The sequence below is a fragment of the Muntiacus reevesi genome, chromosome 2, assembly GCF_963930625.1.
Source record: "Muntiacus reevesi chromosome 2, mMunRee1.1, whole genome shotgun sequence".
NCBI classification, from domain to species: Eukaryota; Metazoa; Chordata; class Mammalia; order Artiodactyla; family Cervidae; genus Muntiacus; species Muntiacus reevesi.
In genome coordinates, this window is record NC_089250.1 from 179,734,519 (window position 1) to 179,758,806 (window position 24,288).

At 54.8% G+C, this 24,288-nt stretch overlaps 1 protein-coding gene across 7 annotated transcripts in view; it reads right to left on the bottom strand.

Annotated features, from left to right (window-relative positions):
* The window catches only part of AXIN1 (axin 1), a 38,802-nt gene that overhangs the window by 5,389 nt on the left and 9,125 nt on the right, over positions 1-24,288 (bottom strand). For 3 of the 7 annotated variants that reach the window (XM_065923911.1, XM_065923906.1, XM_065923907.1), the window contains exons 3-7: positions 10,049-10,192; positions 7,706-7,802; positions 6,926-7,063; positions 1,982-2,511; positions 1,377-1,547 (exon numbers count right to left, since the gene is read on the bottom strand). In XM_065923911.1, coding sequence (XP_065779983.1) covers positions 1,377-1,547; positions 1,982-2,511; positions 6,926-7,063; positions 7,706-7,802; positions 10,049-10,192 — 1,080 coding nt within the window. The remainder of the gene's footprint in view (positions 1-1,376; positions 1,548-1,981; positions 2,512-6,925; positions 7,064-7,705; positions 7,803-10,048; positions 10,193-24,288) is intronic. The other 4 variants (XM_065923912.1, XM_065923910.1, XM_065923908.1 and 1 more) reach the window with 3 other exon arrangements.

Genomic DNA, 24,288 nt, shown 5'->3' on the forward strand with positions numbered 1-24,288 from the left:
CTCTGTGCCTGCCCCCATGTCCACAGACCCCAGGAAGGCCTGCACAATGCAGCCCCCAGCGCAGCCAGGACACTGCTTCTGGATGTATCTTCCCACAGAAAGATGCACTGGGGTGGGGGAACGGCCAAGAAGAGCACTGCCAGGTCAGGTTTCGTGAGTGCAAAGGGTCTGAACCCAACAGCTCAGGATCGAGAAGTCCACAGCTGGCCGGTCCCAAACCCCAGGCCCCTGCCCACCCCGCCCCCACCACGAGCAGGACAGGTGACCCTGAAATCGACATGGAGCACGGAGGGACCCAGAGCAGAGACATGTCCTCTGGCAGTTGGGGTCAAGGAGGCTGGACCCAAACGCTCCTCCTGGAGGACCTGCCTCAGCTCCTGGTGGAGGGGCAGCCACAGGCTGTAGGATCCTGCCCAGCGGGGTTGCAGCAGCTGACCCCAGCAGTGGGCACTCCTGCCCGGGACACTGAAGTTGTCACCAATCCCCACCCCATCACAGCGCCCACACAGGGAAGGGTTGGCCTCACACCACCACGGGCTGGCACTGGTCCCACGGGCACACGGCCTGCAGACTGCCGCCTGGTGCTGACAGCAGTCTCTAGAGCTGGGAGGGACTCAGAGCCGGGGGTGGGAGGACTCAGAGCCAGGGGGAGGGGTACTCAGAGCCAGGGGTGGGGGGACTCAAAGCAGGGGGGAGGAGGACTCAGAGCCGGCGTGGGAGGACTCAGAGCCGGGGGTGGGAGGACTCAGAGCCAGGGGTGGGGGGACCCAGAACCAGGGGTGGGAACAGAGCTGGGAGGATGGGGACTCAAGAGCCAGGGGGAGGGGGACTCGGGGGTAGGGGGGCTCAGAGCCAGAGGTGGGGGGACTCAGAGCCAGGGGTAGGAGGACTCAGAGCCGGGGGGGGAGGACTCAGAGCCAGGGGGAGGGAGGACTCAGAACCAGGGTGGGGGAGACTCAGAGCCAGGGGTGGGAGAACTCAGAGCTGGGGGGGAGGACTCAGAGCCAGGGTGGGAGGACTCAGAGCAGGGGGGAGGGTGACTCAGAGTCAGAGGTGGGAGTACCCAGAGCCGGGGTGGAAGGACTCAAAATATGGGGGGAGGGGAGAACTCAGAGCCAGGGGGAGGGGGACTCAGCTGAGGGAAGACTCAGAGCCAGGGGGAGGACTCAGAGCCAGGGGGAAGGGGACTCAGAGCCAGGGGTGGGAGGACTCAAGAGCTGGGGGTGGGAGGACTCAGAGCCGGAGGGAGGAGGACTCAAGAGCTGGGGGTGGGAGGACTCAGAGCCGGAGGGAGGAGGACTCAGAGTCAGTGTGGGGGCTCAGAGCCAGGGCGGAGGGGGACTCAGCCGGGGGAGGACTCAGCCGGGGCCCCTCACCCGTGGCCCGCCTTCCGGTGCCGGCTGATCTCCTTCTCGCCCTCAATGATCCACTGCATGATCTTCTGGTTCTTCTCCGCGTCCTCAGACGGGCCTGGCGCCTCTGTGTTGCTGCTCTTCCCCAACTCTGCCTTCTTGGAGTTCCTCTTGGAGGTCATGCCCACCTTCCCGCTGCAAGAGCAAGACCTGGTCACTTGCTACTTCAGCCGGCCCAGGCTAGATGGCTGGCCGGGACCCGTAGGGCTGGGGAGGACAGCCCGCAAAGGCCCTGCCTGCATGCAGGGCCTCAGTTGCGCTCCTGCAGGCACGGCCAGGCTGTTTTGGGCTGACTCTGTGGACAGAAGGCATCTGGGAAGCTCAGGCCCAGCCACCCGTCCTCACCCAGACACCCCCCTCTGAAACAGATCCATCTGACCCAATGGCACTTCAGGGCTGGAGCCCTGCAGCCGTGCACCCAGGCATGCACGGCCTGCCAACCTGCACTGGCCCTGGCTTAGGGACTCCTCAGGGAAACTCTGGCCCGAGAGCGGCATGGAGGACCCTTCTCAGGGGTATACCACCTGCACTGACGTGGCCTGGGGCGGGGGACCGCCGTTCGCACTCACCCGTAGGCCAGGCTGTCGCTGGCGGTGGGGGGGGCACCCGTGCTCTCCACGTGGCTGCGGGGCTTGGCTGTGTGGCCGTGCAGCTCTGGGCCCCAGGCGAAGCTGCTTGGGACCCGGCGGGTGGCCTCGGCCTCAGCTGGCTCCTTGGGCCGGGCCGCGCCATGGTGGCCGTGGTGGTGGCCGTGTCTGTGGAGGTGCAGGCCAGCCGGGTCCAGCTTTGCCCCCAACTTGGGCGCATGCTTTCCGTGCCCAGGTATGGCACCCCCCATCACCCCGATTTTGGGCACGTGTGTGCTGTCCGGGGAGCGGTGACCGGGCCCCGGCGACTGGCAGCCGGGCGTCCTCATGACTCGCTGCACGTGCTCGTCCAGGATGCTCTCGGGGTTCTCCTCGTGCGCGTCCCGCAGCCCCGCACAGCCCACGTCCGCGTAGCGGGAGGGGAAGTGGTGCCAGGCCGGGGCCAAGGACAGTTTATGGCTGGCGCCCTGGGGGCCAGGGGGCATGTCGCCGTCCTCGCCTTCCTCCTCCTGCTGGGATGAGAAAGCAGGTCACCTCTTGGCACTGGCTGCACCGGGGAGACCCCATGCTTGGGGACACAGAGCACAAACAAAGGCCCGAGCCCCGAGCTAGGACGAGGCCGGGACAGTGAAGTGCAGGAGGGGCCGCCCGATCCAGAGTAGGCCCAAGTCCCGCATGCCCGCCCAGTCCCGAGTCAGTATGGCTGGGCTCCAGGAGGACGAAGCGGATGGGGGCTGGCCTGCACTCCCCTCCCGAGTGCGGGGACAGGGCCACACGCCACGCGGAGGAGGGCACAGCATCAGGGCTGCATAGACCACCAGGACGCCTGGCACCACTTCCACGTTAAGCTTCTCAATAAAAATTTTTCTTTTTTTCAATTGTTTTCCTATTCCTCAATTTTACTACTGTATTTTCCATCATATTTTCCCAGGCAACACTGCCCTTATACAGAAGAGCTCCTGGTTTTTCCTTGTCTTGCTACAGATGTTAATAAATTGTCACATCAAACTAACAGAATTTCCTTTGACTCTGAGAGTTACTATAAACAGACCTGTAAACAAACATATTCAGTCACTTCGATCCTGAAACACACAACTCACATTCACTGTCTCGTCTTATTGAGTTGCCCTGAGCAGACATTAAGAGGCCGGATGACTGAGCCACCCTGCATTTCGACATGAACAAGCCCCCAGGAGTCCCTACAGGACTCCACACCACTATGGAAGTGCCTGCGGTCATCCAGACATGCCACCAGCTGTGGGCACCACGACTCAGGAAATGGCACCCAAGAGGACAGGTGGGGAGAGAGGGGCGGACGGAGGGACACGCAGCCCTGTGGGTGAGCAGTGAGCCACCCTAGAGCGACCTGGACTCTGGGCTCTGCACCCCCTATCGCTACCCAGACCCTTGGTTCCTGCACTCACCCTGTCCCCACCCCAACCCTGGTGCTTCGTGGTTATCAGGGGTTTGGGACTCGGGAGACCTACACCCAGGGGCACCCAGTATTGATGCCATTCACTCCCTCCCAGGGCAGCACGCTGCAGAAAGAAACCTCCAAACACCCAGGGATCTGAGACCAGCTATCCCTAATAGCTCTGCATGCACAGAAATTCAATTTTAGGGTTTTAAAAATTACAGATTTACATAACCCTTCAGTACTAGTTTTCATTTTCTTCTGTTCTGATTTTCCAAGCTTTACAGTAAAATTAAGTTATTAAAAAATTTGTAAGACTCCCTAGGTGTTCCAGTGGTTAAGAATTCACCTACCAATGTGGGGCACACGGGTTCGATCTCTGGTCCAGGAAGATCCCATATGCCGTGGAGCAACTAAGCCTGTGTGCTCCAAGTACTGACTCCATAAGCCACAATTAGTAAAGTTCATGTGCCCTGACAGGTGCTCCCCAACAAGAGAAACTACTACAATGGGAAGCCCATGCACTTCAACAAAGAGCAGCTCCTGCTTACCACAACTAGAGAAAGCCTGCACACTCCCAGGAACATCCCGCTTAACCGAAAATAATTAATTAAAAATCTGCAGTGGGAATTTCCCACAGTCCAGTGGTTAGGACTCAGTGCATTCACTGCAGGATTCCAGGTTAGATCCTTGGTCAGGAACTAAGATCTCACAAGCCACAAGGCAGGCCCCAAAAATGTCTGAGCTATTACTCTTAAAAAAGAATTCTTATTTATACCATGGTTCACATAGCTTACAATATCACACCCGGTAACAGACTCGAGACCACACGGCCAGCTGCTGGGCAGTGAGCCACCCCCTGAGGCGGAGGGACGCCCATGGGAGCCGACCGGTTGCACCCCCGAGGCCGGGAGCTGGGACCCGAGGCCTACGCATGGCAGCCCTCCTGAGCTTGAGGCTCTGAGCAGCCGACACCGGACGTTCACTGGGACACGTTCTGTCATGTCAGAGAACACTGCTGGGTCCAGCCCCCTGAGAGCTCAGGGGCTGCAGGCACAGCCATCCAGCACCTGCCAGGGACGCCATGGGAGAGCCTCAGACACCGTCAGACATCTGGGCTGCCTGAGCACGCCCCTCCCGTCCCACACCACCAGCCAGGACCGCAAGCACACAGCCCCAGTCAAGGCCTGAAGCACAGCAGCGCATTGCAAAAGCCCAGGTCTGCAGTGAAACCGGCAAGTCTGCAGTAGTGAGTCGCGATCTCTGAAATTTCTTTCACGAAATGTTACACCTTGCTTCCTGAGCCTGTTTTAAGAGCTGTTGATGGCAATGCACTCAGGACGGCCTCACAGAGAGGCGGTGCGTGGAGATGCTGCCAGGGCAAACGGCCTCCTCACACACGCGACCCCAAGCTGAGCTCCGCCAAGGCACTGGCACACGTGTGACTTTGGTCTGTGTTCGTTCCCTCTAGGCAGCTCCCAGGAGGCGGAAACCCTCAGCTCTGACGACCAGCGCACCCCAACCCTGCCCTGCTGGCCATGCCCTCCTGAGCAGTGATGGGGCGGGGCCTCGGACAGGTCGCTGAGCCACGGGCCGTGGGAGGACAGCCGGAGGGCTCCGGGCAGGCCTCGGGCTGCACCTGCCCTACCAGGAGGCCGTGCCATCACCACGTGGGCGGGAGGGGGGTCAGGGCATGGTCCCGCGGGGACCCTCGTGGCACCACATGGCCTGCGACCACCTCATGCTCGGGGCTGTCTCTAGGCCAGGGGTCTGCGGCCCGCCCCGCGATGAGATCTGTCTGCCAACTCTGTGCAGGGAAGGCGGGGGAGCCTGGCCTGTGTTGGGGCAGGTGTCACACGGAGCTCTGCATCTAAGTGCGGGGGCATGGCTGCTATCCAAAAGTCTACAAGCAATAAATGCTGGAGAGGGTGTGGAGAAAAGGGAACCCTCTTACACTGTTGGTGGGAATGCAAACTAGTACAGCTACTATGGAAAACAGTGTGGAGATTTCTTAAAAAACTGGAAATAGAACTGCCATATGACCCAGCAATACCACTTCTGGGCATACACACCAAAGAAACCAGATCTGAAAGAGACACGTGCACCCCAATGTTCATCGCAGCACTGTTTATAATAGCCAGGACATGGAAGCAATCTAGATGCCCATCAGCAGATGAATGGATAAGGAAGCTGTGGTACATATACACCATGGAATATTACTCAGCCGTTAAAAAGAATTCATTTGAATCAGTTCTAATGAGATGGACGAAACTGGAGCCCATTATACAGAGTGAAGTAAGCCAGAAAGATAAAGAACATTACAGCATACTAACACATATATATAGAATTTAGAAAGATGGTAATGGTAACCCTATATGCAAAACAGAAAAAGAGACACAGAAGTACAGAACAGACTTTTGAACTCTGTGGGAGAAGGTGAGGGTGGGATGTTTCAAAAGAATAGCATGTATATTATCTATGGTGAAACAGATCACTAGCCCAGGTGAGATGCATGAGACGAGTGCTCGGGCCTGGTGCACTGGGAGGACCCTGAGGAGTCGGGTGGAGAGGGAGGTGGGAGGGGGGATCAGGATGGGGAATACGTGTAACTCTATGGCTGATTCATGTCAATGTATGACAAAACCCACTGAAATGTTGTGAAGTAATTGGCCCCCAACTAATAAAATAAAATTAAAAAAATAAATAAATAAATAAGTGCGGGGGCAGGAGCGGGGGCTGCAGGGCTGCCTGCCTGCCAGGCCCCTCACCCACCCTGACGGCACTGACCCCCCGCGGCGCAGCTGGCGGCACCCCTGGGGAACGTGGAGCCCAAAACAGCAGGGCCCCCCTCAGGTTCTGACAGGGTCCGGGGAGGGCTCAGCTTCTGTAGTTTAAACAGGAAGATCAGGTGATTGGTAGAGAAATAATTCCTCCAAGAAAGTCACATTTTGAGTTTCAGATATTGAACAAAATACTGAAAAGGGAATGAACTCCTGCCCTGAGAGAAGGACTGTGTGCCAGAAGCCTCGAGGCCCACAGGCCCGGAGGGCGGGGCACATGAGGGCGAAGTGGGCATGCCTGTCACAGCGCCTCTGCCCTCTCATGTGCAGAACGACATGCGTGTGCAATGGCCAGGATGGGAGAGCGCCACCCCAGGCAAAAAAGACAGGCATGTGGGCACCTACAGGCAAAGTTACAGCAAATAGATTGGGTGTGCTGAAACTCTCAGCTCCCGGAGCTCTATCAGAAAGGCTACCGGCCAGGAAACGAGACAGAGCCGTGTCCCAGCTGCAAAGCCATTCCGCACGCGGAGGTGACAGGTCGGAGCCTCGGGTCACCCTGCCCAAGGGAGGCCATCCGGGCTCCACGCGACACAGGGGGCACCGAGCAGGACGCAGGCCTCCAGCCCTGACTCGGGCAGAACCGCCCGGCCGGCGGGGAGATGCCCTCCAGCTCCAAGGAGGCCGATGCCTCGGGGGCCTGCTGCAGCCTGAGCCATGGCAGCCACTCACCATGCGAACGCGCTTCAGCCGCTCCTCTAGCTCCTCCTCAGCCTCCCGCGTCCGCTGCACGGCCTCCAGGCGGTGGATGAGCTCCGCGGCGAACTTCTGGGGCTCCACGCGGACTTCCTTTGGCATTCGGTACGTGCGCTGTGAGGAGACGCCGCTGTGAGCCCTGCCGCACCGCGTGAGCAGGGCACGGTCAGCACTCTCCTCCCCGCCCTGGGCTGACCAGCAGGGGAAAAGCAGACACAGCTGCCTCCTGCCTCCCACGACCACAGGTGAAGACCCTGAGGAGGCCGGGGGCTACACCTCCTCGAGTATGGCCACCCTGGCGTCCGCAGCCCAAGGCACCCGCCCAAGGCCGCCAGCCTGCCCTGGAGAAGGGTTTCTTGTGACTGACCAGCCCAGAACTCAGGCAGCCGGAGCAGAGGCATCCGGCTGTGCAGACCCCTGATGTTGGGGCTCAGCCCAGGCACCAGAAGGGCCGGACACGCTCTGCAGCGCCCACCTTGCACCCAAGGGGCAACAGCGCCCGACACAGCAGGGGGCCGCTGCCCTGCACCCGGGATGAGCGACACAGAACCCTGGCGCAGGCAGGAGCCGGGGAGGGACGGGGAGCCACGCTCAGAGAACGCAATTCCACGCACACCTCACAGCAGCAAATCGCTTCAAATCCAAAACACTTGCAAGCACAGCGAGAAACCCTGCGCGTGGTTACCCAGACCCTCCAAGGGACCGAGGGCCACTGCCCCTCAGGTGGGAGCAGGGCACATGCAGGCGGACACTTACGGGAATGTGAGGTAGAGGCACCCGCCCGTTGGCCTGGACACTCTCCTGCATCTCCCGGCGGTGCTGCCTGCGGGTCCTGTAGGGCGGGACTCCATCCCTGTCAGACAGACACTTGCGTGAACACACGCAGGGCTTGGCCACGGCCGTCGGGAGCAGGCCCGCGCAGTCTGTTTCCTGAGCTGCGCTGGCTGAAGACGACTTTGTGTTCTTAGAATGAACGGGACAGGTTCCTGAATCCTGCTTTCTTCCAGGATAAGATGGTAAAGCAGCATAATCTGTCAGATACTCAAATTTGTTCTCTTGACGTGAATTTTAGTCACAACCCTTTTGAAGACTGATGAAACCACAAGTCAAAGCACATACCGCCTTTAAAATGACTAAGCACTTATCTGAGAAGCATCTGACTTGCTCGCCTCCTGCTCTCCGGCCACTTGAACACTGCTCCAGGAAAGCGGGGGCAGGAAGGTGCCTCTCTGGTCCCCATCTCCCAAGCACCTGAGGGGGTGGCCCCCCAACAGCTCCCAGCCTCCTGGGTCTCCAGCAGGGGGGGACCCACGACACCAGCACTCCTAGCCCCTCGCTTGCTTCCCATGCACGACCCGCGCTGGCCACTGCTCGGCCAGCAGAGGCACCCCAGGCACATGGTGCTCAGTGGGTCCCAGCCTGGCCCAGGCACACTCACCCCAGCGCGGGGGAAGGGTGGTCCTGATTTGGAGCAGGGCACAGAGGCAGGGGTGCTGGGTGCCTCGGGCCTTCAGAACCCCAGGTGGGGCCACAGTGCAGCGGGCGCAGCAGTCCAGGGGGCCAGGCCTCAGGGAACAAGAGCCGCAGTGCATCTGGACGCCCTCACACAGCTCAGGTGTCCCGAGCCCCGTGTCTGAGGCTCACATGCTCTGACCGCACACCTAAAGCCCACGCCTGAGAGACAAGGCACTGTCCACAGAGTCTGCGCCCAACGGCAGTGGACTGCGAAGCCCTTCGCCAAGTGGAGGCCATGCTGAGTTGCCAACAGAAATAATTTAGATGAAACACATGATCCTATTTTTTGCCTCATATATTCAGTATATTCAATTATCTGCCACAATTTTACATTCCAAGTTCTTAACTATTCCTGTATTTCTGAGTCTCAGTGTAAACCAAGATGAATACAGTTATCGGGGAAATTCTTTTTGTTGTTTTAGATCTTCCCTTTAGCAAACATATGTCCTTCCCTTGGAAAGAATTAAGAGATTAATTGACATTGTAGTAACTGAGTTTTGGGGAAGAGGAGAACAGAACGCATGCTGTCAGCTGCTCCCGGGGGCTCTGAGGGGCACAGCTCATTGGAACCCTTTAATGCAACACTTTATATTCATGGCAGGTACTGCTGAAACCCCAGTAGTATCAAGTAAGTTGCTGAAAACATTAACAGTTTCTGTGAAAGAGCCAAAACAAAGGAGAACGTAATGATGAATGCGGACTGTCCCACAGCGGCTCAACCTGGCGGGATGACGCCCCCATCTCGTGGCCCACCACAGGAGGAGAAAGGGCTGCCGATGCACTAGACACAGGCTGTCAGACCAGAGCCAGACCCGGGCGGGTGGCACGAGGTGCCAGCAGCTCACAAGGCAGGCCACAGCATGGAGGACCCGGCCACCCGCAAGGACGGGAGAGCCAGCCTTTCCCTCCTCACTGAAGCCTGTCCGCCCTGCAGACACCAAGCTGGGCCGGGACGCAGTCCCCATGACCCGCTGACAGCGATCAAGGCCGCAGCCTACGCGCCGACGCAGGGGTAGATGCCCACACGCCTGCCAGCTCCAAAGCCTAAACCTCCCTGTTGGGGCAGAGAGACAGTGAACGGCACGCAACTGAAGGCAGGCAAGCCCAACGCACATGGGTGGTGGACCCCAGCAGGCAGACAGGCCACGCCCTGGCGTGACATGGGCAGGTGTGACACCATCACATCCTGACTTGCGCCAAGGTCCCCGAAGTCATCGGCGAACCAGAGAGAAAGGTGTCAGAAGCGAGCACTTTCCCCAGGGGAGTCACCCGGTTCACGCCACCCTCGAGGGTGCAGAGGCTTCTGTGGTTCTGGCCGGCCAGCACAGAGCCACGCTGAGGGGACAGCAGGCCCTGATCGGGTGAGACGGCTCCCAGATCACAGGAGGCGAGCACAGAGCAGACACCTTGGGGTGGCCAGCCCTGGACGCACCGCACATCCAGCGAGCGCCACTGAGATCAGGGCTCGGCGCCGCCAGGCAGCTCCGGCAGCCTCGCCTGGAGGGAAGCCACCGAGGCTCTGGGCTGCAGGAGGGTCCCCAGGAACAGCCCCCGCAGAGTGGGGGAGGGGTGGCGGGCACTTACACGCTGCTGTCAGTGAGGGACAGGCTGTCGGCATCGCTGGACAGGCTCTGCTGCTCGCTGTCATTGGCGCTGGTGGCAGGGGCGAGGGCGTAGCCGGAGTTGACGTAGTAGGGGTTGACGGGCTCCCGCCACGATCCACACCTGCTAATAAGGAGGTAAGTTAGCAGCCGCCAGGCCACGTCCCCACGTGCTGATCCTCATCTTCAGAATCACCTGCGACCCCAGCACGCGGACTACAGACCCGAAGCATTCAGAAGAGACAGGGCAGAAAAGGCCGCGGGTCCGCCCTGCCCCTATCCCCACACTCCTGGGAGACGGGCACCCCACGCCTTCCCTGTGCAGTTGGGCAGCCGTGCCCATGAACACACGCATGCTCCATGCCGGTAACTAGAGACAGGGCGATGGCTCCACGCCCCCACTCCTGCAACACGCCGCCGCAGACTCACTGACTGGCTGCGAAGCCACCCGGCCTCGCGGGCCAGCAGGACCCTGTGCCACAGCCGCCTATGAGGGCTCCAGCCAGGCCTCCGGAGCACAAGCCTGAGCACGGGCATGGGGTGGACGAGCGGGTGGCGAGCACACAGGCCGTGGGTTTAAGAGTGGCTGTCACACTGCCCTCCAGGACAGCGATGACCATCCCGCACGCCCTGGGTGGGACCCACCACCATGGGTCACCGAACTAGCCAGAAATTGGCACTAACAGTTTGCATTTCCCTGGTAGATGGTCAGCAGGGGGAGCACTGAGATGTCACTTAAATTAATTATTTCCTCTTTAAATGACCTGTTCACACCTTCTGTCTATTTTCTGTTGGGCGGTTTATGAGTTTCTTAGTGATTTACAGATGTCTTTAAATATTCTTGAACTTCCCTTGTGGCTCAGCTGGTAAAACATCTGCCTTCAATGCGGGAGACCTGCATTCGATCCCTGTGTTGGGAAGATCCCCTAGAGAAGAGAAAGGCTACCCACTCCAGTATTCTGGCCTGGAGAATTCCATGGACAGTCCATGGGGTCGCACAGAGATAGGCAACTGAGTGACTTTCACTGAAATATTCTTACTATTAACCTCTGGTTACATACGTGAAAATACTTCCTCCCTAAATGTCACTTTTTAACTTTGTTTATGTTGATTTTGGTATTAGAAAAGTTTACCTCTGTGAAGTCAGACTTATCAATCTTTCCCCTTACAGACTTTTTTTTTGTACCTTACGTAGGCCAACTTTCCTCATTTGACAATCATAAATATATCCCTCAGTTTTCCTCCAAATGCTTCAATATTTTTTAAGATCTCTACCTGAAACATGTGCGTGTAAAATCCAACTACTCCTCTGCGTCACAATGGAGAGCCAGCCGTGAGCACTGAGCACGCCACCACCGGCCCTGAATTCCTGCACGCCTGACCCCCACACACGCCACCCTTCTGGAGTCTCCGCTCTGCTCGTCCCGCAAAGGCCCCGCCAGCCCCTCGCAGCAGAGGCTCCCCAAGCCCCCTGGAAGGTCATGTGAAGGGGGGACGGGACGAGGTACCTCTGAGGGCTCTGACTGCAGCCTCATCCTGTCCAGGGCGCCCGTGAACGGCAGCTGCACTGGCTCCGGGGACCCGTGTGCTCTGTGCAGAGAAGGGAGCAGAGTATTTCTGCTTCCACGGGACCCAGGGGGACGCCCCAGTGTGAGCTGTGCATGCTCAGGGAGAGGCGGTCCACACCTGCCACCTCAGAACACCGGTCACGCAGGACACGTGAGCTGGGTCGGGCCAGGCAGTGTTGCTGGAGAGAACCCAGGAAGCAGCCCACCTCCCCGGGGCCACGCACACAAGCAGAGCGGCCACGGCACCGCCAGGACGCTGACAGTGCGCACGACTCGCCCTCCAGCTCAGGACCCGGGCTTGTCACCCCACACCGCGGTCCCCCCGAGCCCCCACGGCAGCCAGGTTCCCGCCAAATGAGGGCAGGCGCAGGGCCCAGAGGCTCCAGGGAAGGGACGGGGGCCGCCCCAGGCCCATGTCTACAGCACCACGCTCTCCCTAAACAACACTGCTATCCCTCTGGCTGTTTAAACACAAACCATCAACATAATCACCAACACAGCCACTGAGCTGGAATTCAGACCACAGACAGCTAAGTTGCCCCTCCGTGTTCCACTACCTGAGGGCCAGCACCTGCACGCCCCGGGCCCTCACCTTCCCCGAGAGGGCAGGACTGAGCCTGCGACCCTGATGCCTGCACGGGCCACCTGCGCCCTCCCCCGACAGGGCCCAGGAAATCCAGCTTTGAGGTGACAAGCAGGGAAAACATGGGTCCTTTCCACAGCCTCCGGTGCTGAGCAAACCCCAGCATGGACACAGCTCCACGACCAGACACAAGGGGAGGAACGTGCATGGGGAGAAAGAGGAGGAGGGGCCGGCAGCAAGGCCAGCCCTCGGGACAGGCGCTGCAGGCTGCCGCAACACAGGAAGCTCGGCAAAACGTCACTTGGGGGCCGCTGGCTGCTCCCCACAGGACGGCTGGAACCGGAACTCAGACACGGGATCTAGGGAGACCTCCGGCCTCTCTGCGGCTTCCAGACCTCAAGACAGAACCCTCAGGACTGCCCGGCCTCTGGGGCTGCTGAGTGCAGGACTCTGCCCTCCACGTTTTCACTCAAAAACGTCCAGCGTCCTTTTGCTTCTATGTCTCCTTCTGAGCAGCTGCCTTCCCATAATCTGGTCTGACCACTCTTCCTTTTAATTGCTTCTCTGGTCCCGCTGCGTTCAGTGTGGCTACAGAGTGGATCCACTGGCTCACTGCTGTTGGTCATGGCTGTTCTATTTTCCTTTGTTCCTCCTTGCCTTCTTTTGGAATACTTTCTATTTTCTGTCTCCTCCCTCTAAAAAGGTAGCTCTTTCACTGTTCTTTCAATGGTTCCTTCAGGGATTACAACAGGTACCCTTGATGCATCAACTTCCAATTAACTGCATTCTACCTGTTCCCAGGCAACACATGGTCCGAGTTAACACGGGAGTTCCCTGGTAGTCCAGCAGTTAAGACTGCACTTCCACTACAGGGGTGCACATCTGACCCCAGGTTGAGGAACTATGAGCTCACGTGCCACACGGAGCAGCAAAAAAGAAAAAAAAAAAAAACAGACAGAATTAACTCCACCCGCCTCCCACACACTCATGTGCTGTTGGCGTCCTGGGTTTTGGGTCCATGTGGTGTCTTAACCCCAGGAGACATCATCAGTCTTGCTTTATCCTCCAACAGCCGCCTGGAGTCACCACGCCCTCCCCTGTCCCTCCTACCCTGAGAGCATGTTCTCTGCCTGAAAACACCCTTCAGTACGTCCATGAGTACAAGGGCTGCAGCTGACACTTCCTCAGTGTTTGCTGGTCTGAAACTGTCTTGATTTCCCCTTTATTCCTGAAGGGTAATTTCACTGGGTTGAAATTCATTTTCACTGCTTGGTAATCATTTTTGGTTTCTGTGGAACTTCGTAAGCTTTCGATGGGAGTGTACATGGTGCAGACTCGGAGGGACACAGTCCGGTAGTTTCTAAAAATTAAAACAGAGTTACCACAGGACCCAGCAATTTCCCTCCTTGGTAAAAGCCAAAGGACTCACGAGCAGGGTCTCGGGAGAGTTCTGTGCCCCAGGCCCTGTGCAGTGACCTTCCTGGTCATCATCTCTGCAAGCCCCTCCTGGGAAGGTGAGGCCAGCCCAGCCCACACCTTCCCCACCCCGCCTCTAGACCCGGTGCCCCAGGCCAGAGCCCAGTGACCTGGGACACAGGGGCAACAGATAGACCGAGAGCAACAGGAGGCAGAGCTCGGACCCCTCCCCTGGGCAGGAGCGGCCTTGAGAACCATTCCAATCGATGTCCTGAGACCCAGGCTACAGCCGAATAACGACTGTCCTGTCTTCAGACACCTACAACCTGTCCTGCTGGGACACTCTCAAGGGCCCAGACGGCCTCCTGTGAGATCCCGGCAGGCGCTTCCAGGAGCGGCAAAGAGGCAATGCCGCCACGCTTCCAAGAACGTCCTGCAGGCTGGGCCTAGGGCCTAGCAAAACCAGGGCCTGCCAAGTTTCTACTCTAACTTCACTGTTTTCCTTTGTAATTAAGAGGCAATCTCGTGGGACTCCCCTGGTGGTCCACTGATAAAGAATCTGCCTGCCAATGCAAGGCACACAGGTTCAATCCCTGGTCTGGGATTGAACATGCCGCGGGGCAACTAAAACTGTGCACTGCAGCTACTGAATCCCTCACGTCCTGCAGCCCGCACTCTGCAACAAGACACCACCGCGATGAGAAGGCCAAGTTCAACAACTAGAGTAGCCGCCACTCGCTGCAACTAGAAAAAGCCTGTGTGCAACAACCAAGACCCAGTTCAGCCAAAAGTAAAAAATTATTTTTCAAAAAAGAGGTGATGTGTGGCAGAGATACTTTAGGATGATACATACATTCTATTCACACCCGTCGTTTGATCTGTATGTACTGGAAGGACACTCCCTTGTAGCAGGACATCTGTCTGCTGCAAGCCATCCTCTTATCCCTGCTCTTCCAGAGCCCAGTCCCGCCCCCGCTCGGACAGGTCTTCACCAGGGAGGCATCCGCAACCTGGGATCTGTGCTGTGAGGCGGCCTCCCAGTCCCACACGGCTTTTATTTACTTTATGACCCTTTGTTTATTTTTATTACCCAACTGGCACACTGCACCCACCACCATGAATGAACGCTGAATTGCACAACACACCAAAGGGCATCAGAGTCAAAACCAAACAGTTACGACAGAAGGATCCATGTTCTGTGGAAAAGGCACGCACAGACGGGGCATGGTGGCCACGGGGGCCACACACCGGCCACCCACAAGAGAGGCAGTGGAGAACCCTGGCCCTAGAGTGGCCCCAGGGCCCCATCCGCCCTCACCACTACTTACCAGCACTTGACTGTGGGCGGGTTACCCCTGCAAAGTGGACCGACAACGGCCACCTCTTTGAAAAGGGTCCGAGTACCCTACACGAACACACAGGGGAGGCCGAGCACCAGACGATGCAGAAACCGCTCGACTTAAGACGGGCCAGCACGTCGGGCTTGGCATCCCGCACGTGGAGCGGGATGAGGCTGGGGGCTACGGGCTGCAGGACGTAGATCCCCTTGGCTTCCTGTAAGACGCTGACCAGAGCAGATTCAAGGGTCCAGGGAGACCATGCACTCCTGGCTTGAGAGAGTCTCGGGTCGGTAGGGGCATTCCCTCTTTGCCACAATTCTTGTGTGCAGCTGTGAACACCAGTAACTCTTTACGATAAAGCAGCAACTCTTTACAACACCTGCTAAAGATTCACACTGTCGGTGACATGGGTCAGGGTCCATCTGTACAGGGAGGAGAGACCACACAGATGCCAAGAAGATTCAAGAGGGACCAGGCTAGATCATTTCTCACTTACATGTATTTTTCAATTTTCCTGCACCAAATATATTTCTTATATAACTTTTGCAATGTGTCCCTGGATGTTTATTGCTGCAGAGCAGTTGAAATCTATGGAACAATATATGTGAAGAGCACGCTGAAAACTGTAAAGCACCACAATGGAACTTGCCAGCAAGAGCTCAAAGGAAGGATGAACCAGAGCAGAAGCCCTGCTCATCTCTGCTCAGCACAAACACTGCACATTTACATCAGCTTTTCTCTGCACAGCAGGCTTCTCAGGCATCAGCAGAAATCCTTCAGGGCCTGGACTCACACAAATGCTTCACATCAGATCTTTAGGATACATGGATCTGATAAAGAGGAACTCCATTTGGCGGTATTTTAAAAGTGTAACAAAAAAAAAAAAAAGTGTAACAAAAAATGTTTCATAGAATCTGCCACTGTGGTTTTGTTTTTTTTTTTTTGTATTCATTTAAAAAATTTTTAGTTGGAGAAGAATTGCTTTACAATGTTGTGTTGGTTTCTGCCATACAACAACGTGAATCAGTCACACTCCCCACTCCACCATTCTAGGTCATCAGAGAGCACCAGGCTGAGCTCCCTGTAATTAGACAGCAGCTCTCCACTAGCTGTCTGCTTCCCACATGGTCATGTATGTTTGCCACCATGATTTTTAATGAATCACTCTCATTCCAATGATGGGGTCAGCATGCATCTGGCATTAACCTCCCCTGGAGACTTCAGCCCCTCACTCCAGCTTCTGACGGCTCAAACAAGCTCCAAGGAATTGGCTGGTCCCTCTTCACAAACGTAAATCACCACCATCAACATGCAAGAGTGACACCTCCCAACAACCTGCAGGCTCTTCAGAATAGCAGACAGAGATGCTATCTGTCGACCCCTGAGGTCTCGCAAATGCAGCTAGACTCCAGACATGGGTTCTTGATGAGCTCAAAATCACAGATCACAACCTCTTTACCACAGGCCTGAATCGGTCCCCAGTTCACAACCTAAAGCAGACAGGAGGTCGAGGGCTGCAGTTCTGAGATCACACAGAACTCTGGTGAAGAGACTAGTTCTCGGGATTGAAGCCACAAGATCAAATCAGCAACTCTGAAAACATGGCTTTTCAAAGATTAAGAACGTACACTTATGAATCTAGTCAAAATCAAAACTCTGTTCATAAAAACAGTACGATTTGTTCCCTTGAAGTAATTCAGAAACCAGAAATTCCAAGCCTTGGGTCACCCTTTTCACTTCCTAACACCACCAGGTAACTCTCATTGTCTGCTGTTGTTTAGTCACTAAGTCATGTCTGACCTTTGCGACCCCATGGACTAGAGCCCACCAGGCTCCTCTGTCCAGGGGATTTCCTAGGCAAGAATACTGGAGTGGGCTGTCATTCCCTTCTCCAGGGGACCTTCCTGACCCAGGGATCAAACCCACATCTCCCACGCTGCAGGCAGATTCTTCACTGCTGAGCCACCAGGGAAGCCCCAGGTAACACTCAACCTTCTCTAAGCTAACTGCGCGTCTGGCAGCCCCTAGGCCGTAAGGATACCCTTGTCTGCCTCCCCTGACTCAGCACATGAAGTCTGCCCAGAAAGTGAAAACCTGAGAGAACTCAGACTCTTCAGGTACTTTGCTTTTTATAAGTTATTTGATTTTTCTGCTGATGAAGTTTTCTTTCACAACGTTTCAAACGGATTTTCTTTTTAAAGGACTTTCACTGTATCCAAATGAACCTGCCCTGACCACCTTACGAGGAAGCCCTACAGGTAAGGCACAGCCCCTGCTTCCACTACACACAGGATGGACCCTGGACTGCTCTCACTTGCCAGACACTTTGTTTACCACGAAAATGTGTCAGCTTTACATTAACTCCAACAAACTGCACACGGCAGCACAAAACTTTACATTCCAAAGCAATCAGAATTTCAAAGCACCAACATGCAAGCCTGCCATTTTGTTGACGCTGGGATTTCCAACAGCGTCCTGTCACTGGCCTACCCCGGCTCGGACCGCCCCTCGGAGCACCGCGCCAGGCCTCACCCGGCCCCTTCAACTCTGCCGTCTCTGTGCCTGTGGCCCTGGGGGCTGCCTGGAAGCTGGGGCATGGCCACGTCGCTGGGAAGCCAAGACCAGCAGAGGGTGGGGACCAGCAGAGGGTGGGGACCCCTGTGGGGCAGGAGGGCCCAGCACAGGGGCACCTGGGGGCCTGGTCTCTGCCCCCAGGAACAGTGTTGGTGACGTGGCTCGGACACGGGCCTGTGCAGGGCGGACGCAGAGGCCAGCAGCTCACGCTGAGGGAGGTGAGCCGACACGTGGCTGAACCTGTCTGCCGTGCATGCCGAGTAACACAAGGTCCGTTATCATTTAGGTCACAGTGAACCCAGCCACTAATCCACCCAGCTGCCTCTGTCACATGGGGAGCACGGCAACAATACCTAGAGGGATGAAGCAACAAAACCCCAAACTCAAACAAAACACCAGAAATGCTTAAAGTAATTAGTAAAGTCATCTTTATGCCTGAAAAACAAACATATATACAATGAGTCTGGAATTTATACTCAACATAAACCATATTCTGTGTGATGGACCTCATTTTTTAGGTCACATACATTTCTCAAAAGAAAATTCCTACTTTACAATGTATTTAACGTTGAAAATAACTATATGTTCATATTAATTTCTATATTCATAAAGATGCTTTGGGAGGGCACACAATTATTCAGAATATTTACCTGTGAACAATATTGAGAGGGCGAGTGGGGTGGGTGTGTGGACACAGAAGGACATTTGAGTTGTTATGATCCATGGAGCACTCGCTCTGCCTAGAGGCAGCTGAAGGCAGGTCCAGAGAAACAGGGACGCCCAACAGGACTCATCTCTTCACAAAGTTTTCTTTTTTTTGGCTGCACTGCATGGCATGTGGATTTTAGTTCCCTGACCCGGGATCAAACTACCACTTGCAAGACCAATGAGAAAAACAGACAGAAAGGTTTTCATATGTTTTAAGGCACAGAGGGGCTTCCCTGGTAGCTCAGTGGTTAAGAATCCACCTGCAATGAGGAGATGTGGGTTCAATCTCTGGGTCAGGAAGATCTCCTGGAGAATGGAATGTATTCTTGCCTGGGAAATCCCATGGACAGAGGAGCCTAGCGGGCTACAGTCCATGGGGTTACAAAAGAGTTGGACTTAGTGACTAAACAACAAGGCACAAGACAGGTACCAGGAAAATGAGGTCTTAAGGGGCTAAAACATGAGAGAAAAAAGAAAAACAGATGGACAAGACAGACACATGGTCCCACTTTTCTCCTTGAGGTCCTCAAGCAGTGACCTCCAGGCTGAGAATGTGATAACTTCCAGAATTCCTAAATGGGTGTTTCACATGCACCAAAGGTGTGAATGCTGGTGCAGACGCCAGGCCTGCAGCTGGGATCCCAGTGGCATGGCTGGTTCCGGCTGGTGTAAAGTGACAAGTCCCCACACTAAAGGCCAGGTGAGCCCTCACTGGAGAAAAATAGGATTGGGGTCTTCAGGTGATTTCTTAATCTGTGTCACATACAGAATCTGTGCCAACTGTTCAATAAAAACTGCCCAGCATACTAGGGGCAGGACCAGCCAACTCAAGAACATAAGAAAAACAGACAATAGAAAAAGAACCACAAAATATCCCAATTTTAAAATTACAGGACATTAAAATGCATGTGAGGAACATGTTCATTAAAAGACAAGCTTCTGAGAGAGTTTAAGCAGAGAACTGAATACTAAAAAAAACAAAAAGAAGAATCAAATGAACACTAAACTTGAAAAATATAACAACTGAAGTTAAGAACTCAACAGACAGGCCTAATAGTAGACTGCATGCAACTGAAGAGAAATGAGCCAATGGTAGACAGGTCTGGAAAATATACACATGAAGCACAATGGGGGGAAAAGACAAAAACTACTGAAACTATTTACAAAAGAGAAAAGGTCTGGACTTCCCTGGCAGCCCAGCGGTTAAGAATCTGCCTGCCAAGGGGACACAGATTCAATCCCGGTCTGGGACGACCCCACAGGCCGAGGACAGCCAGGCCTGTGCCACAACCCGAGCAGCCGCTGTGGTAACAGCAGAGCAGTCCCCACCCGCTGCGACCAGAGCAAGCCTACGGAGCAACAGACGCAGCACAGGTCTCTGAACAAGTGCAAGTTAGTCCCTCCAGTGGTGTCTGACTCTTTGCAACCCCAGGAACAGAAGCCCACCCAGGCTCCTCCATCCATGGGATTCTCCAGGCAAGAGTACTGGAGTGGGTTGCCATTTCCTTCTCCAGGGGATCTTGCTGACCCAGGGACTGAACCTGGGTCTCCTGCATTACACGCAGATTCTTTACCATTTGAGCTACCAGGGAAGCCCAAATAAGTAAAATGTTTCAAGAAGTATAAAGTAAATAAATAAAAATATAAGTGGCACTCTGATCCCATAGGATCATTGCCCTCATCAGAAGAGACCAGGGAGCTGTCTGTCTCCATCGGGACACCGTGAGAAAAGGCCCATGCGCAAACCCCGAGAACAGAACAGAGCCTGCTTTGCTGCTGGTGCCTCCGTCTGGGGCCTCCAGCCTCCAGAACTTTGAGAAGAGTCTGTCACCTAAGTCCCCAACTCTACCGCATTTTGTCGTGGTGATCTGAGCTGACTCACACTTGGGTAAGAAGCTGGATGTGGCCACCCTGGAAAGGCCAGGGGTCATGAGACTGCCAAGCTTAATTTTCGGCCTTTTAGCGTTATTTGAATTTTTCCTTCTTTTTTTTTTTTTAATGAAAGTTAAAATTAATTAAAATACTGGTATAAGAGTGCAAACATTAAGACCTAAGATCACACTTAAAGGAAACATTTATATGACCCTTTTAAAAGACAAAGATACGCTTTTGAAAACTGCATATCATCCAAACCTTCTTATATTTTTGTATATGTTTTAATAATATACTTTCTAGTTACAAAAATGCATGCTTTATAGGAATTTGGAAAATGTAGAAAAACCAAATGAAGAAAACAGAAAGCCTGTATCCTCCAGCCATACAAAAAAAATCCCTGCACAACCAGCCCTGTGATCAGACACCAAGCGAGCTATATTCTGACTGCGAGCTATTATTCACAATGCCGCATGCAACGTGCTTTCTGATCACTTCTAACTATCTCCTTAAGAGAAGACACGGGCCCTCAGACCGAAAATGAGCCAGTGACTCAGAGATGATCAATTCCAGACGAAAGCATGTTAACGACTCCAAGGGCACAAGGAAGGGTGTTCCCTGGTGGTCCAGCGACGGTCAGGTCTCCCGGCTCTCACTGCCGAGGGTCCAGGTTCAACCCCTGGTGGGGGAACTAAGACCCCATAAGCCAGGCAGCGGGAGCCTCCTGCCCCGGGGGGCTGAGGAAGGTGCCGACGAGGCCGCACCAAGCAGGGCTTGCCTCTATCCACAAAAGGTGGTGGAGTTTGGTCCAAACAAAAGAGCTGAGTCCAGCTGCTCCCAAGGTTTCCACTGGTTCTGAGGAGGCTGTAATCCACTCGGGGAGGGATAAGGAAGGGAGAGGCTGCAGTCCCTCACAGACATGAAGCCCTGTGCACGGCCCTGGAGACTGCATTTATTTTCACAAAGTCAGAAGGCAAGCCTGAGTTCCGGGAAGGAACTAAAGAGATTTACTGAGTTGTTGTCTCAATCAAACACTTTTTGGAATTAATGGGCTCTGGGTGTACCCTGAGTGGTTCACAAAAATGTGCATTTGTACTGATGTGACACAGGGGAAAAATAAAGCAACACTGATTTTCTTACATACACATACACACATACTCGGCCTCAAGCTGGACTGAAGACAGAATTATTAGGCCACCTGACTTTTTCCTCACTAAACAACGACCACTTGACCAAACTCCACTATTTCTAAGGATGCCAGGTAAATGGGTGTAAATGAAGTCAGGATGCTAGAGGAGACTGACAGACAGTAAGTATGAATCAGATTCAAGTCTCCATGAGGCTAACTGGCACACAAACCTGAGAACCGGCTGATCCCTGGGCGGCAGACACAGAGACGCACACGCCCAGCCACCCACCTGCCCGGGCATCTCGATCTGGCCCGGCGGCCCCAGGTCACGGTCCCTGCAGGTACTCCCCTTTCATGAACCCACTGCCACGGAGCACCTCACAAAGGGGTCCCTCCACCCCCAAATCCCTCAATCTGAGGACTAACTGTACCTTTCTGGGCTCTGCTGAAACCTGTCAAAGACTACAGAGTTCTGTGGGACTAAAATAGAGAAAAATATTTTCTGATTCTCCTGTAACTAGCTCACGAACTCTCACTAGCCAGCACCCCCTGACCGACAGGCACACGAAGCACACAGCATGTCAGTACTGCGACCAGGTCTCCCGTGGACACGCGACGTCACAGGAGCCGGGGGCAAGTCTGCGCATCAGGGAGGGAGAGCGTGCCAGACCGGCATCAAGAAACCATCCCTCTGGGCGTGGTGGGGGAGACTGGGGCAGAGACTCAGCCAGAAGGCTCTGTGGTTCCGGGAGGTGGCGGGCGCCGCAGTGAGAAGCAGGGGGCTGAGCACAAACTCGGCAGAGGAGTCAGGGGGGCTGGGCTGGAGCTGGTAGATGGTGGTGCCACTTCTGGAGCTAAGGATGGCAGCTTTGGGTGCCTCTCAGGATACATGATTAGTAAAACTGCAAAGTGTCATGATCTGAAATCGCCTGCCACCTGGATGAGAATGTCACCAACATCGAGCAGACCAGTAAGTTCAGATGTCAACGAATACACAGCAGGATCTGAAACTTCAAGCACCTGCTATGTGCCCTGAACACCTGCTGCATGCAGGCCCACCAAGGACCAGCTCACGGACCTCCCTGACAGCCTCAGCTGGCAGGCCCTTGCTTCATCCTCCTCCTGTTACAGGAAAGCTCAGAGAGGTGAAGCAACTCTCCCACCATCACATAAGGAGGAGAAGGCTGACCCCAGAAGACAGAGCCGGTGGAAAAGGCATCACGCAAGGGGTCCTTAAATTAAACCACTGAGCTTAATTAACCTTCTCCCCATCCAGTCCACGAGGTGAAGGGAAAGATCTATACACTCCTGTCTTTTTCGTTTGCTTGCATTGCCCATCTTGTGGGATCTTGGTACCCCAACCAGGGAGTGAACCCAGGACCGCAGCACTAAGAGTGTGCAGTCCTAACCACTGGACCCCGAGGGAATTCCCTGTAAATTCCTGCCCTGCAAACCCCACAGCTACATACTAAAGTCTGTCTAAAAACATCTCCAGTCACCAACTTTGGGATCATCTGTTCAGTTAAAGGAATTCATCCAGGTGAACAAGTCACACACCACAAAGAAAAGGCAGCAGGGTCATGTTCTCTCCCCAAGTCCCATGTCCCACCTGAGAGTGACCACAGCCACAGCAGTAGCAAAAAGGGGGAAGGCTGCAGGGAGAGCCACACTTCACAAACGAGTCACCCTCCATCACAAAAGATCCAAGAGTCCTACAGTGAAGAGTACTTGCACGCTAAGTCACTACAGCTGTGTCTGACTCTTTGTGACCCTGGGGACTGTAGCCCACGAGGCATGGGATTCTCCAGGCAAGAACACTGCAGAGGGTTGCCGGGCCCTCCTCCAAGGGATCGTCCAGACCCACGGATCGGGATCAAACCTCTATCTCCTACATTTCCTACACTGGCAGGTGGGTCACTTTACTACCAGTGCCACCTGGGAAGCCCTGAAGGTCAAATTAAACAGGCTGTCACCAGAATCCCTTGGACAGCAAGAAGATCAAACCAGTCAGTCTTAAAGGAAATCAACCTTGAATATTCATTGGAAGGACTGATGCTGAAGCTGCAATACTTTGGTCACCTGATACGAAGAGCTGGCTCACTGGAAAAGACTCGGATGCTGGGAAAGATTGAAGGCAAGAGGAGAAGGGGACAACAGAGGACGAGATGGTCTGATGGCATCACCGACTCAATGGACATGAGTTTGAGTGAACTCTGGGAGATGCTGAAGAACAGGGAAGCCTGGCGTGCTGTAGTCCATGGGGTCACAAAGAGTCGGACACGACTGAGCAACTGAACAACCACCACAACAGCGGGACCAGTGTCCTGAGACCCCTGTCGCCTGGGCCCCCACCACCCTGAGGATAGAAGCAGCCGGCCCCAGAGCCACCGCCCCACCCCCGCCCCGCGGCGCTGGAGCTGCAACCAGAAACCCCAGAGCAACCGCACTTTTCCGCCTTCCACACAAAACGGCACACATTTGGGCGCTTCCTCTTTTTACATTTCTCCTTCTTCAAGTCATTTACCAGAACACAGATGATAAGGCAACAAACAGGTCAGGCAATTCCTCAGTGTGGACAGTAAGGGCTGGTCATCTGTCCATCACCGGACCCACAAGTTACTCCTGCTACAAACATCATCTGCACTGAACTCTCTGCCCACGGCCACAGGGACCAGTGCTGACCAGGGGGCCTCACTGTCTGCCCGACCCAGAAGACGTAAGGAGAGAGCAGATGAGAACCTGTCCTCGGGCAACTTCTCAACCAGTGAGGAAGGCAGTAAAGAGAAATGGAAAGCATTCGCCACTTAGACATGAAAACCAACAGTAATATAAACAAGGTTCTACTGTGGAGCACAAGGAACTATATTTGATATCCTGAGATAAGCTGTAAGGGAAAAGACTATATAAAAAAATGCACATACAGTGTATGTATAACTGAGTCACTCTGCTCTACAGCAGAAATTAAGACAACAATGTAAGTCAACTACATGTCGATTAAAAAAGGAGAGGGGCTTCCCTGGTGGCGCTGTGGTT